Raw genomic sequence first — 24,958 nt, forward strand, 5'->3', positions numbered from 1 at the left:
TTTTTGTTGAAGACATTTGTATTTGTCTCCAATTTAAGTTCAGCGGGGAGAGCATTCCAAAGGTTCCACTAAAAACACTGGTTACTGACCAGGAGGCAGACAAAAAAAACTAGCTATTTGTAATAAACATGTTGAGCAGAACTGTGGTTTAAATTTTCAAGACTTGAAGTGTTTTTTTTGCTTTTCTGGCACCTCAAAAGGGCTTTTGACGGCAAAATTATTTATTTGTAGATAAACAACTGGTAAGATTTTTACATGGCATTCAACATTCACTCCATGGACACCTTAATCTTCTAATCGTGATTGCAGTTTGCGTGATGCAGAATTAGAGGTGCTTTTAAAAGTCTTGCTAGCTTATTTAGCAGCATAAGAGGGACAAAATAGTAGCTTTAATTTTACTGAATAAAGCAACTAACATGACATACCTGTTGGTGCAAGGCTTCGCTCTCTTGTTGGCAGCGGGCTGCGGCCACACCACGTGTGCAATGCCTATGTTTATTGGCTGGTGGGCGGGCATGGTCATTTGGTTGGTTAAGAACGGCTGAGGGTGGGCAATCATTGAGCTGTAATGGTTACCATGGGGACGCACTTTCCTGTATTAAGAAAACAGAACATTGCACATTGAGCCAAAAGCCTTTAGCACCATTACTGACAAAATGGTCTCAGTCCAAAAGGACACGCATATGACTCACCAATCATTAATATTCAAGGGAGACAGCTTTCTGTGTCTGTGTTGCAGCGCAACCAAAATCTCACATGATAGCAAAACAATGTAAGCTAACAACACCCTCACTCTATATAATCTATGATAGTATTTATCAAAAATTTTGTTTTTTTATTGTGTTGAAGTTCATTATTATTAGAAAGTATGACTAGCATAACTCATATTTAGCTTACCCCCAGTCACCCACTCTTGCTGGGCCCGCCACTGTGTCAGACGCCAAAGTGGTTGGCGGTGGGGGAACTGATGTCACCTGCTGCCAAGTGGGCACCAAAATCTGCTGGGCTCGGTTCGACCAGGCCTGTTTAGGCGCAGAGAATCCAAAGAAGACACATTTATCTCATCAGTGATCATCACACAGTTTTCATGTCATTCACAAAACCTCCACATTATAGCCTCTGTTTTGGAATTTTCAGTAATTAGGTGAGATCAATAAAAAAAAAATATCAGGGGGGAAAAAAATTGTCTTTTGGGTTTCTTTATATTTGAATTAGTGTTGTTCCGATATCGATACTGGTATCGGGAGAAGCCCCGATACTGCATTAAAACAGTGTTATCGGCAAGTACTATCAAGTAATATGACGATACTATTATTTCCAACGCTAATATAGGACTTTGGAGGTAGCATCTTATTTCTTGCTTGTGAACAACATTCACTGATGTTTGACGTGTTCACTGCATGCTGAGCCAAGATTTCCTATTGGCCCTTGAATGCTCTGAACCAATGGCATGGCAGCTTTTTCATGTTGGGAAAAAAAAAACTAGGTACTGGCATCGGCCAATACTGCAAAACTGGGCATCGGAATCGGGGGCCAAAAAAAGGTAATAAAACAACACTAATTTGAAGATTTAAATGGTGGTCTGTGAGGGAGTGTGTAGTATGGGAAGATTCTTATGCAGCCTGGTTAAGGAGGTAATAATAATGCTTTAGATTTATATAGCACTTTTTTGGACACTCAAAGACGCTTCACAGTGGTTGCATTATTCGTGCGCTCACACATTCACACTGTGGTGGCGATAAGTTACTTAAGTAGCCACAGCTGCCCTGGGGCAGGCTGACGGAAGCGTGACTGCCAGTGTGCGCCTACGGCCCCACTGACCACCACCAAACATTCGCACCTTCTATACACCAGTGTGAGTAGCACTGGAGGCAATGTGTGTGAAGTGCCTCGTCCAAGGACACAACGACACATGACTTGCAGGGATCAAACAGACGACCTTCTGGTTACTGAACGGCTGTCTCTACACCCTGAGGGATGGCCGTCACTTAAGCAATCTTATCTGTCAAGGTCATACTGTTGTAGTTTCATGTACAAGAAGTAAAAGTCTCATTGTGAATAATGCAGAATAAAATGTGTGACTGCAGCACCTGCGTGATAACTCCTGGTCTGATTTGGATGGGCTGGATTGGGGGCGCTTGAGTGACCAGGGGCACAGAGGCCTCCATTCGAACAGAGTAGCCAGCTGGTTTCACAGTGTTGGTGGGTATTCCTGCAAAGGATAAAATACAGAATGTTTGGTTACAAATGCAAAGCGCCTTGAGAGGGAACATGGAACTTCTTTTTGGAACTGACTTGGCACTTTAGTAACACAATGAATTGAAAGGAATCACATGTTATGTATCTATCCTATAATAAATTACATTACCAGTCCAATTTATACTGTGAATAAACATCCTACCTTGAATGGTGGGTGGACATAAGATCAGCGCCTGTTGAAATGAATCGTTGCCCCCAAACTGTCCATTTCCTGGTTGTAATGGTATTCCAGGGTGCAACACTGAGGGGGCAGATGGTGCTAATGCCTTTAAAAATAAATAAACAAAGTGTGATTGAACCACATCCAACCACTTCAAGTACAACTAAAATATTTATCATGTGAATGAATTGTAATTTAATAAAAGACAGACTCGGTTGTGCCTTTGAGTCAAGTATTGCGCACATACCTTTTAAGCATGTGCCTCTGCTTCACTACTAATGCTGGCTAGTGGCTATCATTACATTCACTGGATACTTAGAACCAGGCCTATATTGTTCTCCACCAGCTTCTGTGTGGCTGCACATGATTGTTAACGCAAAGCCGCACGTCAGAAGGTTAAAGAATTACAAGTCCTTATTAATGCAGCGCACGTCACTCAATATGGTCTCCTGAGATTGAATAAAGTGACTACATCAGAGAGCCTGCTTGAATTTTTAAAATGCAAATGTCAGCCTTGCATAGGGGCATATGAAAAATTGGCTTTTTAATTGCCTGTATACAAATATCGGGTCTCTGGAGTGCCTGCCCATCCGTCAAGTGACAAATTAATAACCAAATGTATCTTTTGTGAGGGGCTTTTTCCGAAAATGTGTCTGTAAGCAAGCAATTTTGTCGAACTGTGAAATGACAAATTGGGTCATTTACATAATACTGCTCCAAACAGCATTTCTCCACCAAGTGACGATTTATTGGTTTTGGATCGAAATCACAATTCCAGAAACCACGATCATGCGATCGCCAAAGCTGAACTAACTGACTGACCCAGAATCCGTTGTGTCAATAATTTTATAAATACACGCCCGTCTTCTTCCTCTCTGACCAAGAGAACCAATCAGAAGCGGCATGCCATTGGTGACATGTCACCCAAATAAATCTGCTCAGAGCTAGTTCCGTAAAAAAAAAGACAAAAAAAAAAGCGGTGTGTCAAACAGTTGCCCATCCCCTTGTTTGGATGGCAGCTCTTATGGCAAAAATGCTAGGTGCTAGCCTAACTTGCACCACACCTCTCCTCTAAGTAACTACCATCACCTATGTAGCAGAAAATAAGCTTTGTATCTAATAAGCATTGTTATTATTGATAAAGGCAGACAAGGAGAAGCAGGTAGCAGTCATTTTCAGCCTGGGTCAAAATAGAGGATGTTAAGTTTGCTGATTCTTGATTGATTGAACATTTTTATCATAAAAGGTGGCACTGACGGAAAAAGGGTCAGCTCCTTATTTCTCCTCAGCAACAACAGATTTGCAGCGTTGCCATGACCTCAGCAACATGACGTGATTTTGTTGCCATGACAGCAGAGCTACAAGGCAGTCGCAGGGGCAAGTCTGCAGTTTTGAAGGCAACAAGGGCAAGGAGATGTTTAAACCTTCAGACAAGGAAGGAGAACATAACATTTTTTTTTTTATATTTGCATCATTTCTAATCCAGAAAAAAAAAGTCTATATTTTCATGATAATTGTATGATTTTTGTTTTCAAAATCTAAGGCTGAACACTGCAATCCAATATGCTGTTTTTTTGTGTGCCTATTTTCCAAAATAGTCAAGAGTGATTTACAGCAAATACATTTTGAAATCAGCAACAACGGTATTACATGTTGGCCATTCACCACCCATCCTGAACTCCATTTATGTGGACCTTTCAGTGTAGTGCGGCATTCATTAGTAGACAAAAGCACTTGAAAATGTATCTTCATCCATTTCTGACCCAAATGCAAAAGTTTCTCACGAGCATTAATTAGGAGTGGTAGGAATACTTTATGCATAACTGCAAGCATTTGGAGGATCATGAATTGAGAGGTTCTTGACAATCCAGAAACAGAAACATCGTAGGTTCAGTTTTACACCCTGACTATTATGTTTTAAATAATCTCTCTTGGTTATCTATTTCGCTTGTCCATTTTTCTTTTGCGCTCTAATGCCCAAATCCCCCAACTGTTGCGTTGTAGCCATTCCTCCAACGAGCTGGGACACACCACCATGAAAGTTGAGAGACATGTAAGAATACAGACAGACAAGTATGGACAGCAGGTTGTAATTGCCTTACTTGAGGGTGGACAACAGTCATTTTGTTGAAGGGGTGATTAACTGCGGCTGCAGCAGTAGCGGCCACGGGTCTGACAAAGGGTCCCTTGCTCCTGTTGGCTGCCTCATACGTGTTGGGACGGGTTGAGCAAATATCCATGATGTGGAAACACGACTTCACACTGTGCACACAAGAGGTTAAGAGGTCAAACCGATGCACAATCTTTTGTCACGTCTGCAGGAAGTGAGTTTCAGGGGGACTGACTGGTTGCTATGTGGGAAGTCGAGAAGGTGCTGCATTGTCACAAAGGGGTGACTGAGAGCTTCGGCGGGGGTGATCCTCTCCTCTGCATCGATGAGCAACATTTTCTTCAGCAGACTCACAAACTCCCGGCGGTCTGCCTTCTCTGCGAGCGAGTCACTGCCTTCTAGATTCATCACTAGGTTTACCTGGAACAAATTATTTATATCAACTCAGTACTTTTGGAATAAATGTACACTTTTAGTCGTGATAATAATATTGTAATATGGTATATGGATTTCCATAAATTAGAAATGGTGACACAAATTCAGACTTAGAAGAGACAAGGATTAGCACCTATTATTGTGTGGGAGTTTCCCGTGTTCTGAGTAAAGGATGACTAAAACCTAGAGGCTTTTTTTCTGTTAACCCTGGAGAACCCAAGAACCCTTTTCTTCTTTGGAAAATTATGAATTATACATTAAATGACTGCTATAAGTTCACTGAACACCAAAATATGTTTTTTTCAATTTTAACCCTTTTTTTTTTAACTAGCTCAGAGTTGCTAATTTATCAAAATATATATATAAAACATACTCTTAGGCATTCTGCAACATGATATGAAATAGATTAACAAAAAAAACACAATTTTACCATCTGATGGTTTGCTGAGAAGATGGTTTTGTTTGGATTGATTTCCAGCTCAACAAAACAGCATGTTGCCAGCCATCTTGTCACCACCACTCTGGTTCATGTAAGTGCAATATTCATCCACTAGATGGCCCCATGCAGGGGTCAGAAGTGGCACTCTGGACTTTTGAAGTTAAATTAGTAAAAAAAAAAAAAAAAGTTCTTTGTTATTTGAGTAGCAGAATTTATAGGGGCCAAATTTGACCTCGTGGGTTCTCCAGGGTTAATGTTTAATTGAGAAATTTAGATTATAAAATGTCCTCTCTAATTAAGAAGTTCTGTATTCTGCTTTTCTATTCATTTACGCAGATAAAGAAGCACATCCTGTAAACATCTGAAGTTGAACTTCTTTGGAAGTCAGAAGAGTTGAACATACGTGCACTATGTCATCCAAACAGCTGAAGATGTACTTCCTCGCTTCCTTTGATTTCATCCCCGTCTCTGCCTCATGCTCATCTGTAGACTGTGGAGACAGAAAATGTTTATTAGTAGGTTGCCATTGGAGTTAAATTAGGAGATGAGGTTTCAGTGCTGTTGTGTACCCCCAAAAAAACTGTTCACCTTTATTCTCCAGACTGCATAAGGCGAGTCCGACTCTCTGCAAAAGAAACGTGTTGTCTTTGTCCCTGCGTTCAGTAAATGTTCTCCAGGCAAACCTTGTGTCTGAGAAATGTAGCGAATCTAGTTGGGCAGAAAAGAGGAATGGAGAAAGAAAACAAGACAAGAATGAACAACAATTCTATTCACAGGTACGTTAGCAATCTAGTGCAGGAAATTAAGGCAGCAAAATTTATATTTAATACCCACACACAAGAAACTGTGCTTAAGAGCATTAAAAAGGTCAATAACAGTGACATTATTTCTGTAAAATCACTGACAGTCAAGAGTCACTGGGTTCAGATTGCCTCCATCTGGGCACTGCATCACAGACCTTGAAGATTGCAGTTCATGTCAAACAGTTAAACCCAAATATCCCTGTGCTGATGTATGACAGGTGTCAGGGTCTTTACATGTTAGCTGTGATAACAAGGTCCCTCCTGCGCTAAATGCCAGACGCCTTCCTTGGTAATGATGGCTCTTCGGAGGAGTGTGACACACACACACACACACACACACAGGTTTATGTGAGGAGGCCAGTGAGCAGCCTCGCTGACGTCAATCACACATAAGTGTTAAGGACAACAAGCATTACAGATTCAGCACTGCAAAGAAGCATGGAGCCACACAGTGACAAAGATGTGTCACACCATGTCAATCATTGTAGCGCCAGTATAACCCTTAATATGCTAAAATCCTGTTATGTCACACTATTTGCGAATTCCAGTATGGCAGAAATTAAATGTAATATTGCTAAAAGCTCAGCTCTTGGGGATTATATTTTAGAAACATCAGTAGAGTGGAAGTTGTTTACAAAATGAGAATTATATGGGAGGAAAAAGTCTTGGAATAATTTTCCATGGCTAAAAAACAAGGTTAATTTTCCATGGCAAAAAAAAAAACAAGGCTATAAAACAAAAAGTGGAACAAGGACACAATGACATTGCTGAACAGCCTCCAAAAGCAGACTCTAGTCTAGATGTACAAAGAGTGCTGAGACTTACAAAATTGTAAAGACACATAGAAAAACCAAGATTTCTCAAGAACCTTAGATGGATAGGTGGAAATCAAATGTATTTGCTAATGCTCAATCTTGGCTGTGTGGGTGATCTAATATCCTGCATGCTTTAATAAATGAATATTGACAGTAAATTTAGCGTAGTAGAATCACTCTGTATAAGCGATGAAAACATGTTGCGTGACCTAAAGTTTACTATACGCCATGAGAATGTTTGTGCTGGCGTCATTTAATGCGTCTCTGGTCGGGGTATTTATTGAGCTCGAGCTTGACATGAGTAGCCTGGTTTACATGGAGCCATGTATTACGATTAGAATGAATCCGAACGACCAAACGGAATGAAAATGCTCCATATAAACACCTTAATCGGAATGAATAAGCTGAATCCGAATGAAATTTCATTCGGATTCACAGTGGTGGCATATTCCTTTCGTCAATTCAAACAAGCGTCATGTATGAACTTCATTCGGAATGGCGACGCTGTGCCCGGCATGCATCATGACCAATATGTAAATAGTGTAGTATTAAGTGTTCATCAAAATCGAGATATTATAAATTTGGTTTTATTTATTTTAAAGAAATACATCACAGGCTTTAGCCCAGAGTTTTTATTAGCCCAGCGGCCCACCAGACTTTCCAATTGATGGATGGTTTGAAATCTCTTTTTTTTTTTTTAAGCACTGCATGTCAACCAAAAAAGCTTTCCACTGCCTCTCATACGATGACGACAGTGGTAAGAGATCCATGCAATACTGAGCAGTCACTTAAAAGCACAATAATTAAATTTTCCATCTCTTCATCAGCACTATATAAACAAGAAAGTCTGCACAATAAAAAATAAAAAAAAACAGCCTGTGTCTGTGGGCGAAAAAAACCTTGCTTCTTGCCCAAAAGGCGTCCCTTGGCAGAGACAATGAGACCACACGATAACCAACAGAATTAAAGAAAGAAACCTTTGTTTTTATTTAATTCGGATACAAACACATATTTGATTGTATTTCTATTGCTTCTAGCTTTTGCAACAAAAAGGCACATCTCATTCTCTGAATATTATATTACAATTTTCACAACTAAACAATTTAAAGAGGACACATCTGAAATAGGTGACTTCAACTTGCCTTTGGTCTCCACAATTGTGGACACTAGACCTTGTCATTTCCCTAGTAAGACAATTAGAACATGCTGTCAGCATGACGAAGTGGTCTTGGTCCACTTCCAATTGAACTCTTAGTGTGGTTCAGTTCACTTATGGTGCCTTAACTAACGAGTTGAATGAAATGGATTCAATGGAAAATGCTATCCGTTCTAGTGTCCAAGAAAACCTTACTAAGGTAAAAGCAACATGAATCTCATTGATTTGCAGAACATATAATTTCATCTTTTTAGGGTTCCTACGCGGCTTTTCGCTGGGCTCTGAGGAGGAGAGCAAGGACCGTGTTATGATTTCATCACACGGTGCTCGCCTTGGGTTTCAATATGAAATGCACCCACCCACACTTTTGTCATCAACCCAATGGCTGCGCTTCCGCCTCCCCACTTCCTGTACGTACGTATGTGACATAAGAGCGTTGCGCCACGTACACATCCGCTTACTTTTCAATGTGTCTACATGAGGAGGAAAAATGAAAATGCTGACTCACAAACTGCGATGCAAACAAACTTAATTTCAAGCCTTGATATATGAAGCCGTTAGTGCATGAATTATTACTCAATAGGCATTGTGCTACTCATTCTGGTGTATATGCACCGAGGCCACCAGAGGCCTGTATATTACATACAGACATACTACACTTAAATTTAATGATGAAACATAAACGACTAATAAGGTATGTTAATATTACAGCGTTAAGATAACAAACTTTCCTTAAATGTGATTTTGGTTAACAATCCTCAATATTTAAATCTTTTAGTCTTTATGTTTAGTTCAGTGACCTAGTGGTTTGGAGTGTCCGGGTCATACCAAAGACTCTAAAAATGGGACCCATTTGCCTCCCTGCCTGACACTCAGCATTACGGGTTGGAATTGGGGGGGTTAGATCACCAAATGATCCCCGAGCGCAATCCCCTGCTGCTGCTCACCGCTCCCTCAGTGGATGGGTCAAATACGGAGAACGAATTTCATCCCACTTAGATGGGCGTGACAATCAGTGGTACTTTAACCTTTAACCTCGTTTTACAGTGAACCAAATAGTTATTAGAGAGAAAATAAACGTTAAGCTTTCTGTGTTAAAACATTTCAGTGTGAACATGAAGTAACTCATGTATTTTTACGTGCAGAACTTACAAATATAAAAAACCCTCAGATTCTTCAGTTACTCTTAAATATCTGTTTTGGATTGTTGGAGCTGAGTAGAAAGCTTTTAATATTGAAAACTACTGTAGAGTGCTTATGTTACATCACGCCCCTTATGACCAGAGCAGAGGAGTTTCTCATGCTTGGCTAATGAAATTAAAAGTGAACTAAAAGGTAGTGTAATATCGGATGAGGAAGTTAAGAGGAGTGAGAGGAGAAGGAGGAGTCTGACTTATAAATACATTATGCTGTGTAAGATGGAACCAGACCCCGAGGAGAAAGATAAGTACAAATGGAACGGAAGGGGTGGCTCCATCCAGATCCCCTCCGTGGCAAGTGGATGACACCTCACACCAGCATGCAGCTGCCTCCAACTGTGGCCTCTTTATTTTAGTCAACTTCATTTGCAAGTTGTGTATTCACTGTATGTTAAGACAAGGGAACACTGAAATGACAAATGGTTCTTTTGTTGATGCTATTTTTGTGAAATGCCCCTAATTCGAAAACAAATGAACTTTCTATCATTCAAAAAAAATGTTTTAGTCGGTGTGTTTTGTTGTGTTTCAGAACGCCAATTTGGATTCTTCTTCCTTTTTCCCTCACTTCATTTGTGGTCCATGCCATTCTTTGAAGTCTTCCTTTTTAAAGTGGCTAAGGAGTTTTTGTGTATAGCTCACCTAACCCAACGTAGTCACTTGTCTTCTTGTATATTGTATTTATATATTTAATAGTTCTAGTTGATTGGAGCTGGTTCATTTGTGTGGAACTTCAAACTTGGGAAATGCAGCTTTCTCTTTGTAATTTTTTTATTTATTTATTTTTAAACATTGATGGGAACTATTTGAAAATGTACTACATAAAATTAGATAAATTGTTTCCCCAAAGTGGATCTTTCTCTCTGTGAACTCTCATGTGACCAGATTGTAATACTTGTTGTACCTAATTGGTGAAAGGGAGTAGGCAGGCTTGGAGAACAGTGGTTGCAAATGAATTAGTTAAGGTCTATGGCTCACTCAGTGTTTGTTCTGCATCTTCCATTGCGTACTAAGCCACACCATGGGACTACAATGCTCACCATAAATGACCTTATGAAAAATATGGTTTTCCTCCATTTTTCACTGAACCAAATTTTCTGAACTTTGATTCTGATCAGACACATTTGTGCTAAATTTAAATTTATTTTAGCTAGAACTAATCTGTTTGGATTAAGTACAATAGAAAATATTAATTCTGAAAGAAAGCATTAACGAAAATATCTGTTGTGGAGCTCTTGTTTACGGTGATCACTGTACATGTCATGAATGTAAAGCAATCAATAACGAAACCAAATCTTAAACTACGTATGATGTTTACTAGCAGGTATTTTAATCCAGAGATGATGCTTGGCAGCAACATGTTACATGCGAAATCCCACGTGCTGTGACATTCGCTAGTCATATTTACATCGAGGATCCACTTCCATCACACCAAATATGAAAAGCATTTCTGTGACGCATTTGCACTCGGAAGGATTTTTCAGTCACATCTGATAAACTGGCCTGTATTTCAAGATCCATCTCACCTATTATCTTGCTTCTTATTTTAGTCAATCTCACACCACCTATTTTAGGCATCTTTTATCCAAACTCATCCGTCCCGTCTGTGATTTGAGACTGTAAGGTGTGTCTTCATGAAGTGAGAATGCTCTCCTTAAATATCCCTATGGCAGCTTCATGACATATTGCCTGGCTAATGTGAACTAAGATTTTCATTTTGAGACTTGTGCTGTTGACCGAGGTCAAATCTGTTTTAGAGGTGATGAGTGATTTCTCCTTCCCATGACCCAGTGACAGAAATTTTTTAAAGCTCGTCATAAAAATACTTCATGAGGGTGCAGGGAGGCAGAGCATCATCAGGTAGGGTGCAGTATGGCACACAGAGGCTTTGCTGGCAGGCTTTGAAGGGATAGGGGAAAGCGGCTCAGCATAAGCCCTGATCAGTCTGGTCCCCGGAAGACACCGTCATGGGTCCATCGGGAGGAGCAAAGCCCATTTCTGCTCAGTCTCGCAGACATAACCTGACTGCTGAATCTAAAAAATATCCTTTCCCACCCGATAATGTATTTTCACAATTTCTAGTAAAAAGAAAAATCTATCAATATACATCTAAATAACACAGTTTTCCATTAGAAGACCATTGATTTTTGTTTCTAGCTATAAGCCATCTCATAACATCACAGGAGAAATTATGCATCATCAAACAAAAGCTTCCACAAACTTAAAATCTTTAAACACGAAATACATGGAATGGAAAATCTGAATTCACTGCACAGTGTCACATTTGGAAAGATGCACGAACACTGGAAAAGCAAACTGAAGACGGAGGAAAGGACGGGGAAAAACAAATGGAAAGGTGGCCCCAGACAGACCCTTGGATGGTGTAATGTTGGCATGGATAGAGCTTTTTTTTTTTAAGGAGGGACAGGGGTTAAAGCAATAAAGTTGCTCAAAATGGGGGGAGATGCACAAAACTTCAAAATACAGACTTAAATCAGACAAAAAAGCATATGTAGGCAAAAACAATGCAATATATAACAAGTACGAAAAAAGGCAGTGTAAGCTAAAAACTCTCATGCTAATGTTTGTTTACCTGGTCATACTCCAGAGCCCCGGGGTAAAGGGGCCAGCCCAGGAAAAGCTCAGCTATCACACATCCGAGGGACCACATGTCTATGGCTTCACAAAATGGCAATCCCAAAATAATTTCTGGAGCCCTGTAAAAAAACATACAAAATAATTACATTCATGAGGCTATTAAGACTATATTAAAAGGAATGTCATCAAAAAGTGGCACTGGGCAATCTTGAATGGTAAAAACACAGATTTCACATTATTACAAACAGTATCTCTTGTTGGTAATTACTGTTTGGGGAAGATAAACATTCTTAATACGTAGTATTACAGAATGTCAGATGTTTTAGAGTGGCAAATAGCATGCATCATGAATTGAGCCAGAGTGGCCATGCATGAATTGAGCCAGAGTGGCCATGCATGAGCAGGCCCGGCCAGTAGGTTAGGAGGTCGGCAAAACAAAACGCATACCAAATCTAGGTCAGTCCAAAACATAGTAAAAACACCACAGGAAGTCAGGTCAACAATTTCTCATCCCATTAGTATTAGGGGAGGATTTTCCGGAGGATAAAGCTAGACTTGGGGTTGCGCTGGGTGGGTTGTTTGGTGCCCCTTGCGATATACAACAAGTCGAAAATACTAAGAAAATAGAATGTTGCCAGGGAAGAATGGGGGATACCGTTTCTGGACCAAAGTTGCAACCAAAGCCTCATTGCCCTCTGGTGAAACCAAATCAATTTTCTATCCTGAAAATACGCCGTGAAAGAGAAACTGAATTCTGATGAGCACCATGACTCCCACACCACAGCAAAAGTAAATATATCGCAGGACTGGGCAATATGGCTTCAAAATGTATTTTATTTAATTTACAAATAGCACAGTTTAACATGGTTAGTGTTTGTGAGTTGGTATACAGCAGGGGTAGGCAAGTTCGGTCCTAGAGAGCCGCAGTCCTGTATGTTTTTGATGTAGTTAACTCCTTGACAGGTAAAGTTGCACTGAACAAAACATTACAATCCCCATTAGACTCCAAAAACACATTTGAGCTTTCATAATCAGGTAAGTACTGCACTTATGTAAGTTTATTCGAAATGAATGAATTCAACATGTTTGTGTAATCTTCTATGATGTATGTGTCTTGTAGATGCCGATTTTCTGTGAAATGACACAACCTAAAGTCACGACAGCCCCATGACTCTTCATGTAGGTAGCATGACTATTTTTGTTTCCCTTTACAGAACTTTAAGTGAGGCTGTTATCTCACACTACAAAAATAGCTCCCTCATCCTCTTGCCTGTGTCCTATTGGGGAGAACCAATGTTTAAGGTGGAATTTGACCTGCAAATAAGGGTGGCAGCACATGAGGGAGGGGTATTGTTGTTTTGTGCTTAGAAGTCTTACACAGCTTGTTCAGTTAAATAAGTGTTTTCGGAGGCACAGGTAGACATGTGACATCACAAAGACAACCTAGCAAAATGGTGACGTCCTAATGGAAGCATGGGGCCTTTCTGTGAAACTTCTATAAAAAAAATAAAAAATAAAACTAATTCCACACACTAACTTTTCATTCACTATTTCATTCACCATTATTTAGTGGAACACTGGAAGCAGTTGCACTCTGATCAGCCTAGGCCTTGGATTAAGGGTACAAGGCTTTACGCGTGTGCAGCCAATGTAAACCTCTTAATGTGCTGCTGACATGGAGCCAAAGTTAGAGAAATATTTTTGTCCCAGTTCAGACAGACTTTGACACACATGTAAATTCATTACATTTTTAACTCTTTGACTGCCAACCGTTTTCAGAAAAGGGATGCTGTGGGTGCCAGCTGATTTAAGCATTTTGACTGATCTTTCAAGGTCCGCAGAAAATTCTGTGTTTGGACTATGGAAACACACATACTACCAAATGAAAGATTAAACTCTCATCTTTCATCAGAAACAAAAGTTTGTTTCTACCTTATTCCGTTTTTCAGTAATCAACAATAGAAAATGGTTAGAAAATGGTTAACAGTGAACGTCTTTTAACGTCTTTGGCAGTCCTCATTTGGATTTTACTAAACGTTATTAAACGTTTTTGGCAGTCAAAGAGTTAATGGTAAGATAATGGACCTATTCAACTCCAATGAACAAGGGTGTCCACAGCATTAACATGCACAATGTAATGTCTCACTGGGAGAATTTTGGCACCAATTTGTCCATTTAGAACTCACTTGAACAAGGCCGGATATGTTACAAAGAGGAAACTCATTGAATCTGGGTGCAAATCTGAAACAACACTACACAGGGCTGTATTGGACTGGGCAATTGGTAGTCGTGGCCGAGAGGTTATTGTATTGGTACTGTGACATCACCACCTGTCACAATAGGGGTCCCCGGACACTTCAAGTCGACCACTGTTCCAGTGTTTGCGTTGCATGCAAAGGACAAATTTTGTCACTACAGTAATCTACTGCATATTTGTTTTTGTGCTCTTTCAGAAATGCCCTAAAATGCCACAATGCACGATACAAATTGCCTAATATGAGTGACCTAAATCTGGGCCACTGCGTTGTAGTTTGTTTTTTATATCGGGGATTTTTTGTTTTTCCTTTTCCCTTATGGATGATACATAAATGTTAAATTGATTTAGGTATATAGAGGAGGTTAGTATGTATTAAGAGTGCACTTTGGTTCTAATCCAAATTAAGTTCTAGGTGATTTTTTTTCACTACTTTGACCAGAAAGAATGTTTAGTGTCCAGTTAAATATTGCTACTAATTTATTTTGCTTTTAGCGGTTCGGATGGACGGTATAGAATGCTACTTTTACTGATCTAAGATTATGTTGCCGTTTTCAGTAATGAAAATCATCCATATAGAGCCTCCCTGAATCCTGTTTCAGCCGGCAGTTATGTCTCACTATGTCCCAACCATTTATCCAGCCATCCGTCGATTTAAGGTTAATGTCATAGCAGCCCTAGACTTAAAGTACTGTATTGGTAATTGCCAAAATCTTTATGTGAAGCGTCTTTGAGTATCTGATTAGATAGAAAAGCGCTACATAAATCCGATGCATTATTATTATTATTATGTGACAGGCAGTCTAATAAATGTGTAGTTTCACTGCACACCTCTGAAGAAATTAATTAAAAGAGGTCATTTAAAAGTGAATCCCCAGTTCAACTTAATTTTTTTCCATGTACGTTGTGGTGTTATGGAAATTACATTTCCAAGACAACAAGGCTATGTACAATCTTCCAATAGTCGTCGGAGTACACACAAGTTCATGGAGAATGTTTTTCTGTCCTTGGCAAAAAAATCTTGGCTTGTGGTTGCCAACTAATACATAGGGCCTTTAGTCATGACTGATCTCATTTCTCAAGTGAAACCTCCCAAGTTCCTTTGACATGTTGCCCTAAATCCATTAATTTATTGAAAAACCAGTAATAATGTGGAATGTAAAGTTCATCTGTCCCGTTTTCATTTCCTCTCAATATGTGCGCACACACTTTTTGTTAAACCAGCAACTCATGCACAAAAATAGAAAGGTTGGCATTTATTGTGAAATTAGTATATGGTGTGCTATATATAGTATTAGCCTTTTGGTGCAGGTTTTCTGACAGAGGAGTACAGTTAGAATGTTTAAATTTTTTTCAATTGACTTGCAAAGAGAGAAAAAACATAGCTAAAAATATTTTCCAGTAATTTAATACAGAATCCATAAGGACTGAAAGTCAAAAATGTATACATACTGCGTGTAAATATAAACAGGAGACAATTCTTGAAATTAAATACATTTAATTTTATTTTTCATTTCTTAACTGCAATTTACTATATTTTCCTCTTTAAATTTGAGTTTTAGCAGATCCAAATCTGGACAAAACACACTGATTCGTCAGTGATTGAAGTGAGACGTGACTTGCATCGTCAAGCTCTCCTTTCATTTCCTTCTAGCTGCTTAACCATCTATAGAAGCATGCGGGTCAACATCCCTTGAGTTATTTTAAGCAGTTCTTTACTCACGTGCTTAAACATTCTTCTCCCCTGATGTATGCTCTGCAAGGTTTCCACAAAGCATGCACAGTTGTGTGTTTTTATTGCAACAGCTTTTTACATAGTAGTCATTTGATTTCACCAATATTTCAGTTTTTGTTGGGATTGGAGGGCAGCTTTTTGAGGACTCTCTTTTACATGTTGTCAAATGGATTGCCTTGTCTGTCATCCAGGTTGCCTTTCAATAAAAAAAAATACTACTTATATTATTGGTGAAAGGGATAATATTAATATTAATATAGTAATATTATCTGCTAATTGCAGCCACATTTATTTGTATGCACCAGCATATGAAACTAGACCAGCAGAATGTCATGAATGAACACAAAAGCGCTGAAAAGACAGCGTTGACAAGCAGCTGCTTTCTTCACTTCCTGCCTTACGAAAGTAGAGCAAAGTACAAACCATCCTATTTTTTAACTCTAAATCTATGGACTATACCCACAGGAACTGAAACCGGAAGAAAATCTTGAATTGGGCCTTTCTACAAGATTTTGGAGAGTCTGTGAACTTTTGGTGTTTAATCTAGAAGAGCATTAGTGGCGTCAAAGGTCAATGATGTTGGATGTGAGGGTCTGGCTCACATCTCTAGATTCCTCCCTCATTATTTTAAAGTTTGTGGAGCAAAGCACATGCAAGAAACAGAAACTTTAAGGACAGAAAAAGCACCCGCCTCCTCATAAGTCACACTTCATGTGTGGATATGTCCACGGTGATTAAACCAATCAATTTTGGGATACTTTCAATGTAGTGTCAAAGTAGTGTAACTATGGGGGGGAAAAAACTCTTGTCGGAATTGTACAGCATCGACAGATATTCTGCTGTACTGTGTATGTATTAAGCATGCAGTGTATCTGTTTGGGGAGGAGTATTTAGGCAACAAACGTCCTCTATTGTTTTCTTGCTTCTCAGAAAATGATCTTAAGGGGATTTTGTGCTATTTTGTACGTTGTTATTAATTCATTTCATTACTCGCTTTTGGTACCTGTGAGCATGCATGCTGCCAGCAAAACACCAAAAGCCAACGTAAAATATGTATGTGGTGTTGTTTATCAAGCAGGACCGTGCATGCAGAATTGGTACATCAGGTACATCCCGCAAGGCCTTGGGAAAATAAACAAACTACACATTTCCCAACTGGCCAAATGAATGTCACCTGCATGTAGCCTCAGTTCAGGCGAACGCGACTCTCGTCTTTGATGTGAAAACCTCAGATGTCCACAACTAAAAAGCCAAAATAATTACACAGCTAATAATAGTTTGGGCTATTAACATGAAACTACCTCGAAGGAATATACAGTAGAGGCCGCAAGTTTGGACACACTTTCTTATTCAATGCATTTACTTTATTCTCATGACTGGTTACTTTGGATATTCTCACTGAGGGCATCAAAACTATGTATGAACTGATGTTGAGTTATGTATTTAACAAAACAAAAAAAGGTGAAATAACTGAAAACATGTTTTATATGATAGATTCTTCAAAATAGCCATCCTTTGCTCTGGTTACTTTTCTTGACATTCTTACCTCTGGGAACTCCTTAAAGACGGTTGGAAAACGCTTTCAGTTGACTGTGCAAAAAAGTAATCAGTGAAAAGGGTGGCTATTTATGTATTTATTTTTATTATTTTCATTAAGTACATAACTCCAAATGTGTTCGTTAGTTGTCGTCATAGTTTGCCTTCAGTGAGAATATACAATATACAGTCGTGAAAATAAAGCACGTATTGAATGAGTAGGTGTGTCTAAACTTTTGGCCTGTACTGTAATTTAGTAATTTCTTGGCCAGGCTTTCTTGACGTTATCTAATTACAAAAACAATGTTGGGGTTAGCTTGCACATACTGCCACATAATCGATGCATGAAATTTATAACTACCATAAAGTCATAATAAATCCTTTTGGAAATTCATGCATTCAAGTAGCACTGAGGAACTTTTTAGCCTTAATAAAATGTTTTCATAACTCTTCTAATAAAACAATGACTTAAAACTAGTTGAATAGTACCTTTGCCATAGCCTGAGGGGGTCTATATCATTCTTACTAGCACTAAGCAACTTTGAGGTGGATGGAAGGAACACTGCCACACAAAAAAACTACAAATGTGCTGACTGCTTTATGGCATACGTCACTTCCCCCTTTACCCATTCGTTACAAAGACGGAAGTCAATTTGAATGTCGACGCATGATTACTGCTTTCCTGGCAGAGCTGCAAAACAACGGTTTTGTCTGAGGAGACAAAAAATAAAACTACCTGGATAAAAGGACAGTCAAGGATCAACATTGGCCCGGATTTCACTCGCCTTGAACTAAAAAACGACACAATGCGCTTTGTCTTCATGGGAAATGTGGTCTTCCTTCAGGCATAACATTACTGCTTTTGTCCATATGGCGCCGCCATAATCAACATAAACTGAAAGTGTTCCTTAGTGTTGCTTTAAAATAAAAAAAATAATCAATGATTAAACCCATTTATTTCCAGAACACAAGTTCTTTCCCAGGCTCTAGTGCCTGAAAAATCTTTTATAATGAACACTGCGGCGTCACTTTTTTCAGACTCTAGTAGTATGTGGCTCTGTAGTTGGCAGGATGTTGTGCAAGCATGGGAGCCATTTCCTTGTTTTGCCAGAGGAAGGACATTTTTAAACCTTAAGTTTTACCCTCAAATGATACTAGTAAAACAGTTTGCAGTTGCACTTAAGTAAATTGTTAAAACAATCAATGTCATAATAATTGTCAAGAGTGTTCACTCACCTATAGTACCGAGACTGGAGGTACGTGGAGCATACTGCTTTGGACACGTGGCTGGCCGAGCCAAAGTCAATCACCTTCACCCTGTAGGGTTGCCTTACTGGATCCACCAGCATAATGTTCTCAGGTTTGAGGTCTGCATGAATCAGACCCATACTCTTCAACTTTTTCAGAGCCGTGGCCACCTGCTGTAGTACAGGTCTGATCACTTTCAGGGGCAGCGGACTGAACTTATTCTGCTTCAAGAAATCATACAGGTTCTGCTCAAGCATCTCAAACACAAGGCAGGTGTGGCTGCGGTGTTGGAAGCATTCAAAGGCTCGCACCAGGTTGTGTTCGTCTGCGTTCTCCCCGCTCAGACGGGCAAGGATGCTTACTTCTATTTGACCTTGTCGGGCGTATGAAGGATGGTTCTTAAGGATCTTGATGGCCACTACCTCGCCCGTGCCTCTTTTCCAGCACTTTACAACCTGTCCGAATGTGCCGCGTCCCAAGAAATCCAGCACCTCGTAAGTATTCTTCAGGGAGCAAAGAACTTCATGCTGAACCACCTGGTAGTCGCCGTCACATCCTCCCGCCCCCCCTGCTGCACCAACGCCCACGCGTCCTGCAACCTGCTTGGAAGCCCCCCCTCCAGCCCCCACGGCCGCAGGCGCAGTTGCTGCTGCTGCTGCTGTGTTTCCTACATTCGTTGTTTGCAACATGGCAGGCAACATTGACAGTTCCTCCACAATCTGCATGGTGCTCCCACGATTATCCAGATCCTCACTTTTACGTTTCAGTCCACATCGCTGAGAGCTGTCAGCCGAGTTCAAACCTCCACAGTCCGATTCTCTGTCACTCTTCTCCTCCTCCTCCTCCTTCGCCTCTCCACCACCCTCACCTCCTCCACTGCAGCCCTCTCCCCTTCCCCCTCCTCCTGCCCCTGTTGCTCCACTGCTGGCTCCACTTGCTGTGACTGTCTTTTTTGGCTGATGATGATCCCGGTCCTGCTTGTGGACAACCCCTGTGCTCTGCTGCTGATGGGCCGCAGCTGGGCCGGATCCCCCACCTTTTTTCCCGGGCTGTTGTCTCTGGACGCCCCGCACAATCACGGTCTTCACAGGGTACACTTGTCCTCCAAACACTTTTGCGTCCGCCGTCAAGTCTTGGCTCAAGAAAGAGCAGGCTTTCGTCGGGTGCACAATACCAAGGTTTCGCCTGTTCAGATAAGTCCGCGGATGTGCTCTCTCATGGTACACACAGCTGCTGGGCTCCACTTTGAGTTTCTTTACACTGCTAAAGGCACTTGTCTGGGTTTGATAAATGTGTGGTGGGTAAACCAAGACTTGTGAGGCCATACCTGTAAGCAAAAGGGGGAAAAAACAATGGTGGTCAATAACACAAATCCATGGAATATCATTTTAGTATTTAAAAGGATACTTGACTCATCGAGCCATTTTCAGCAGTAAAAAAAAGTATATTTTGCCCAGAATGAATTTGAAAACTTCATTATTTTTCATGTACAATTGATTACTTTGTAAATACATTTTTCCATTTGCTTTTGACTGAAGATGACATCACCTGTATTGGGGAAGTAGGTAATGACCAATCATGACTCACCTGCTTTCTGGGTTTGGTCAGCAAACTGAGCCATGATTGGTCATTATCCACCTACTCAGCACAGGTGATGTCATCTTTAGTCGACAGCAAGTGGAAAAATTTATATTTAAAAGGTATTAATTGTACATGAAAAATAATCAATGAGTCAAGTATCCCTTTAATTAGAACAACCATACTTAGGCTAAGTGTTATAGAAAATGGACAGATGGATAGCTCCATAAATTGGACTAAAAAGTAACACACATCAGGGTGCATAAAGATTTAATTTTAAGATATTTTGCTCCTAAACATTTTAAAACATCTCTCAGGACTCCTTATTGAACAAATTCCTTGTATTTTCACTTAAACAGCTGTCTAACATTGACAAAGTTGAGTCTACAGATAAGCTGATTGTAAAGAAGGGAAAAGCATTATCAGGTTTCCTTTCCTCCAACTCTGGGAGCACAAGTTATGTTTATTACTAGCACTACTTTATTGTTCACTACTCGCTTATCAGTAGGCTTGTTCTTGTTTACATTTGACCAACAACTGAAGAGACTGATGTCACATGGTGTGTTATGACAGATTTTGGTACATTTGGAATTTGGTGATTACAGACTAAAACAGTCGGGGACACAGACATTGATTATAAGACCGTCATGATTCGGACCAGAGAAAGTGAACTACAGGTGTGGTCTTCAAATATACAATACATTTTTGTTTTTTACAATATTTTCTAATATGGAAAAAGGTCACTTTTTTTGTTTTCATTTATTTTAGCAATTGTGATAACACTAAGAGAACAAGCTGCAGTGGAGTGCTTGAGAGCACCTTTCGACTCACATCCATCCACTGTAGGCCCACCAACACCTCCACACAGAAGATGACTAATATTGCACAGGTTTGCCTGACCTTTCCTTGTGGTTGCAACACATCCTACTTGCATGTCTCCAGGCAACCAATAGGGAGAAAAAGCATCGGAGAACGACAACCAGACAAAAATAAAGTCACAAGGCATCAAGGGGTGTACATGGACACCACCCACATGTACATGTGTGCCATTTCATGTTTAATTTTGATTATCAAACAACCATTTAAATGGCTCAATACATGGAATGGAAGTTCAAGACAATCCAGTTCTTAGTAAGTGATTGGAGACAATGTGTGCCACCCTCGGACCCATGACCTACTTTCATTCTGGAACAGCTCAAGCTAAATGTTTTACACACTTTTATCAACATTTAAACAAATATGTATACTTTGGTACTCTTTTCTATGCATGATGCCCTAAACCTGAGATGACAGACAATACCAAAAGATTTGCTGTGTAAGGCCTTTTAAAAACAACAAATTACACCCTGGGCCAAAAGCAATGGCAGTTGCTATGTCAGTGTGTCATGAATCAGAGGACTAAAACATTAATAGGGGAGAAAGGGCCCTCTCTGTGGTTGGCCCCAAGATGTGGAACAATTCTGCCTCTCCGCGTTCGAACTGCTCCCACAGTGGAGTGTTTTAAGTTGCGTCTTAAGACCCACTTTTAGTTCAGCGTAAATTGTCTAGTCCTCTGGGTCTTTTTATGTTTTATTTTTATTTATTTTAATTATTTAAATTTATTCTTTTACCTATTGTATTTTATTAGTTTATTGATTGTTTTTATTTTTATAGTTGGTTTTACTAGATTTTTATGTGTATGATAGTGTGCGGATCTTAATGTGCAGCACTTTGGAAACATTTTTTATAAAATGTGCTATAGAAATAAAGTGGATTGGATTAGATAATAAAAAGACTGATTAATCACTTTTATGGATTGATTAAAGATCATTTGTTGGGTGTTTTTTTGTTCATTTATTCGCACCTGCCTGTACATCCCCACTGACATGCACTGCTTGCACGAACAGCATGGCGACAAACAGGAGCTGGTTTCGTAAAGCTTGAGCTTGTCTGCAAAAGTGGAGTCAACAACGTTGATAGCATAGTGATAGCGTAGCGAATCGGGGGCTATATTTAGCCCCATTTCTGACCATTTTATCAACAGTTATTCAAAAATCTGACTGTGAAAATGTGAAGTTAATTCTCACTAGAGAAAAAGTGCCGGGAAAAAACTAATTAACATAAGTGAAACTTGGGTTTGAATAATGTCATTGTCATTTGCTAAGGAGAAGCGGAAAAACAAAACGAAAATTGTATTTCTGGTGGGAGAATAAAGGCCATTTCGCTTGGCCCTAATGAATAGTATTTGTTAATCTTAATTGGGTTGTGGTCCACTGTGCTTGTGTTCTATGCAAAGCAAAAACAAAAACACACAAACCTGTTTATTGCCTTTTTTCCATTCGATACACTCTAAAAGATCGTAGAACTTATTACCTTTATTCAGGTTGAACCAAGACGCCATAACTAAGTCTGAACTACTAAAAACAGCCAAAAGTAATGGACATACCATACAGCCATAGACAAATATCTCAGCACCCAGCACGATAAAACCCTGACAAAGGCTCCTTTTTTGGACAACCCAGAAGGTCACATCCAAAACACTGGAAGAGCAGCCAGGCAGAGAGATTCCTATGCTCACACCAACAAAAACACCATATACCTACATTGAGATGTTAGAAACAAAACATGAAGCACAGGGCAGTAATTAGTGGGAAGGGAAAAGAATGGCAGCTGCTGCTATTATTATGAGCAGATCCCAGATACTCCCTTGGTCAACCATGAGGCTCCAACTGTGGCATTGCATTACAGCCTTCAAAGCTGCAGAAGCCTTCCACCAACCTTGAGCTGCAAGTTAATTACTCACTGGTGACCTTTGACAGTAGTCCCCTCAAAATTTAACAAAAGAAGCAAATTAACACTAGACACCTGTCTGTGACGAGCAAGTGGTACTGAGTCAGAAAAACTACATTTAATATACTATAAATGATAGTCAATAATATTAACAGGAAATAAAACAAACATCTGAAAAGGTGAAAAGCTGCCCAGCTATACAAATACACTACCTGAACAATTTATCTGAAGTTTCGTATTTTCAAAATTCTGTTAGGAACATTAGATCAGGACCACGGGCGAGGTGGCCATCGGGAATTTGGGGAGTTTCCAGAATGGCCCGGTTGCACCAATTTGGCTCAATGGCATGGATGGATAATCCATTATACCAATCCCCTAGTTGTGTGCACAAAAATAATCTTTGCGCCTAACAGGTTAAGCAAAGCTGCATTAAAATTGAACATGCCTTCTACATTCTAGGTTCATCAGCTCCATCATATTTAATCACATTTAACCATGATTAAGGCATTTAAGTATGACAAACTACACCATCTCATCTACGCAGTGAGTTTGTTAACAACGGCAAAAACTGATGATGGCCTTGTGGTTTGACTTCACTATTCAAAGTGAGACAAAGACTGCGGTGTTCACTGCAGATAACACTTGAACATGTGAGAAAGAAATGTAGCATAGTTTAGCTCCATGATAAAGAGGAGATTATAAAAGCAAGTGGCAATAAGCATGAAGACGGCTTTACAACAAAGTATAGTACGTGTTTTTATTTCTTAACCTTTCATCTGGTGTGTCTGATTAATATGTATCTTTTAATATGCACAGAAACCATGTGGAGTTTGCATGTTTGAGCTCGGCTTCTGCAATGACCAAAACCCAAAAAACAGATTGTCTATCATTTACCAAATAATGCCGTGACTCCAGCATACCATCGTGAAGGCCAAAATCAGAGCCAATGCTGAAAATAATGGTGGGCATTTTTGTCCTTGCAACGCCTTTGCCTTTCAACAGGAGACGCTGCGAAGATTCAGAGCCCAGTGACCTCACAACAACACCAAAGTCTCGTGAAAAAGATCTTTGCTCAAAAGCCTCTCTATTTTCCAAGGAATGTGAGCACTTGGCATTTCAATTGTGAACTTATGACTAACATTTAGGAGTCCTCAGCTGGTTGGATTAGTTCTCATACACAGTCAATACTAAAAAAAAAAAAAACACACACAAAAAACGGACAGAATGTTCTGCCGTTGGGCCATGGAAGGACACAAAGCATGAAGTGACATCTGTGTAAAAGGGACAGCTGGAACCAAGAGGCATCGTCACCCTTTAAACCAACACTGCTGCGTGACACGTCATGCCTCTAATTATGAACCGTTAAAGGCCTCGTAAGAATCTCACACTAGGTGGGCACTGGCTGTTTGGTTGGATAATGACAAGAACACCAACCATAGCGTGTGTGGGGTATATTTTCAAGTTGCTGCTATGACCATCGTAAAATAATTGCTCGGTGTAAGCAGTACACACCATCGCTACCACCGACGTGTTAATGTGCTCCCATCACTCTCGGAAGCGCAAGTGAATCACTTCATTCACTAGTCCCTAAAACAAATTTCTTCCGGATTACATTCTACTAGGACTGTGTTCATCTGTCCAATAAAAGTTGAATTGATACGTATCTCGATACATGGGGTGCGAGACGATTCAAGGATGGTTCGCTTTTAAAGTGGAAAGACTCGATTTGGTTCAATTCGGGGGGATTATGATTCAATTTGCTGTGATATAGCGCAGATGAGATTCTTGTCATTTTAGATTAATTTGTCAGTACTGTAAACGTGACAAGATATCGTCTGAGACTGGGTCTTATGCCATTTCCATTTCT

At 39.8% G+C, this 24,958-nt stretch overlaps 1 protein-coding gene across 3 annotated transcripts in view; it reads right to left on the bottom strand.

The window, feature by feature from the left end:
• Positions 1-24,958, bottom strand: part of hipk3b (homeodomain interacting protein kinase 3b) — a 40,670-nt gene that overhangs the window by 10,347 nt on the left and 5,365 nt on the right. For all 3 annotated transcript variants that reach the window (XM_077562883.1, XM_077562882.1, XM_077562884.1), the window contains exons 2-11: positions 18,733-20,071; positions 11,967-12,090; positions 5,992-6,111; positions 5,807-5,893; positions 4,765-4,949; positions 4,522-4,681; positions 2,402-2,525; positions 2,091-2,212; positions 898-1,022; positions 426-593 (exon numbers count right to left, since the gene is read on the bottom strand). In XM_077562883.1, coding sequence (XP_077419009.1) covers positions 426-593; positions 898-1,022; positions 2,091-2,212; positions 2,402-2,525; positions 4,522-4,681; positions 4,765-4,949; positions 5,807-5,893; positions 5,992-6,111; positions 11,967-12,090; positions 18,733-20,071 — 2,554 coding nt within the window. The remainder of the gene's footprint in view (positions 1-425; positions 594-897; positions 1,023-2,090; positions 2,213-2,401; positions 2,526-4,521; positions 4,682-4,764; positions 4,950-5,806; positions 5,894-5,991; positions 6,112-11,966; positions 12,091-18,732; positions 20,072-24,958) is intronic.

Source organism: Vanacampus margaritifer, chromosome 4 (assembly GCF_051991255.1).
Source record: "Vanacampus margaritifer isolate UIUO_Vmar chromosome 4, RoL_Vmar_1.0, whole genome shotgun sequence".
Lineage (NCBI taxonomy): Eukaryota > Metazoa > Chordata > Actinopteri > Syngnathiformes > Syngnathidae > Vanacampus > Vanacampus margaritifer.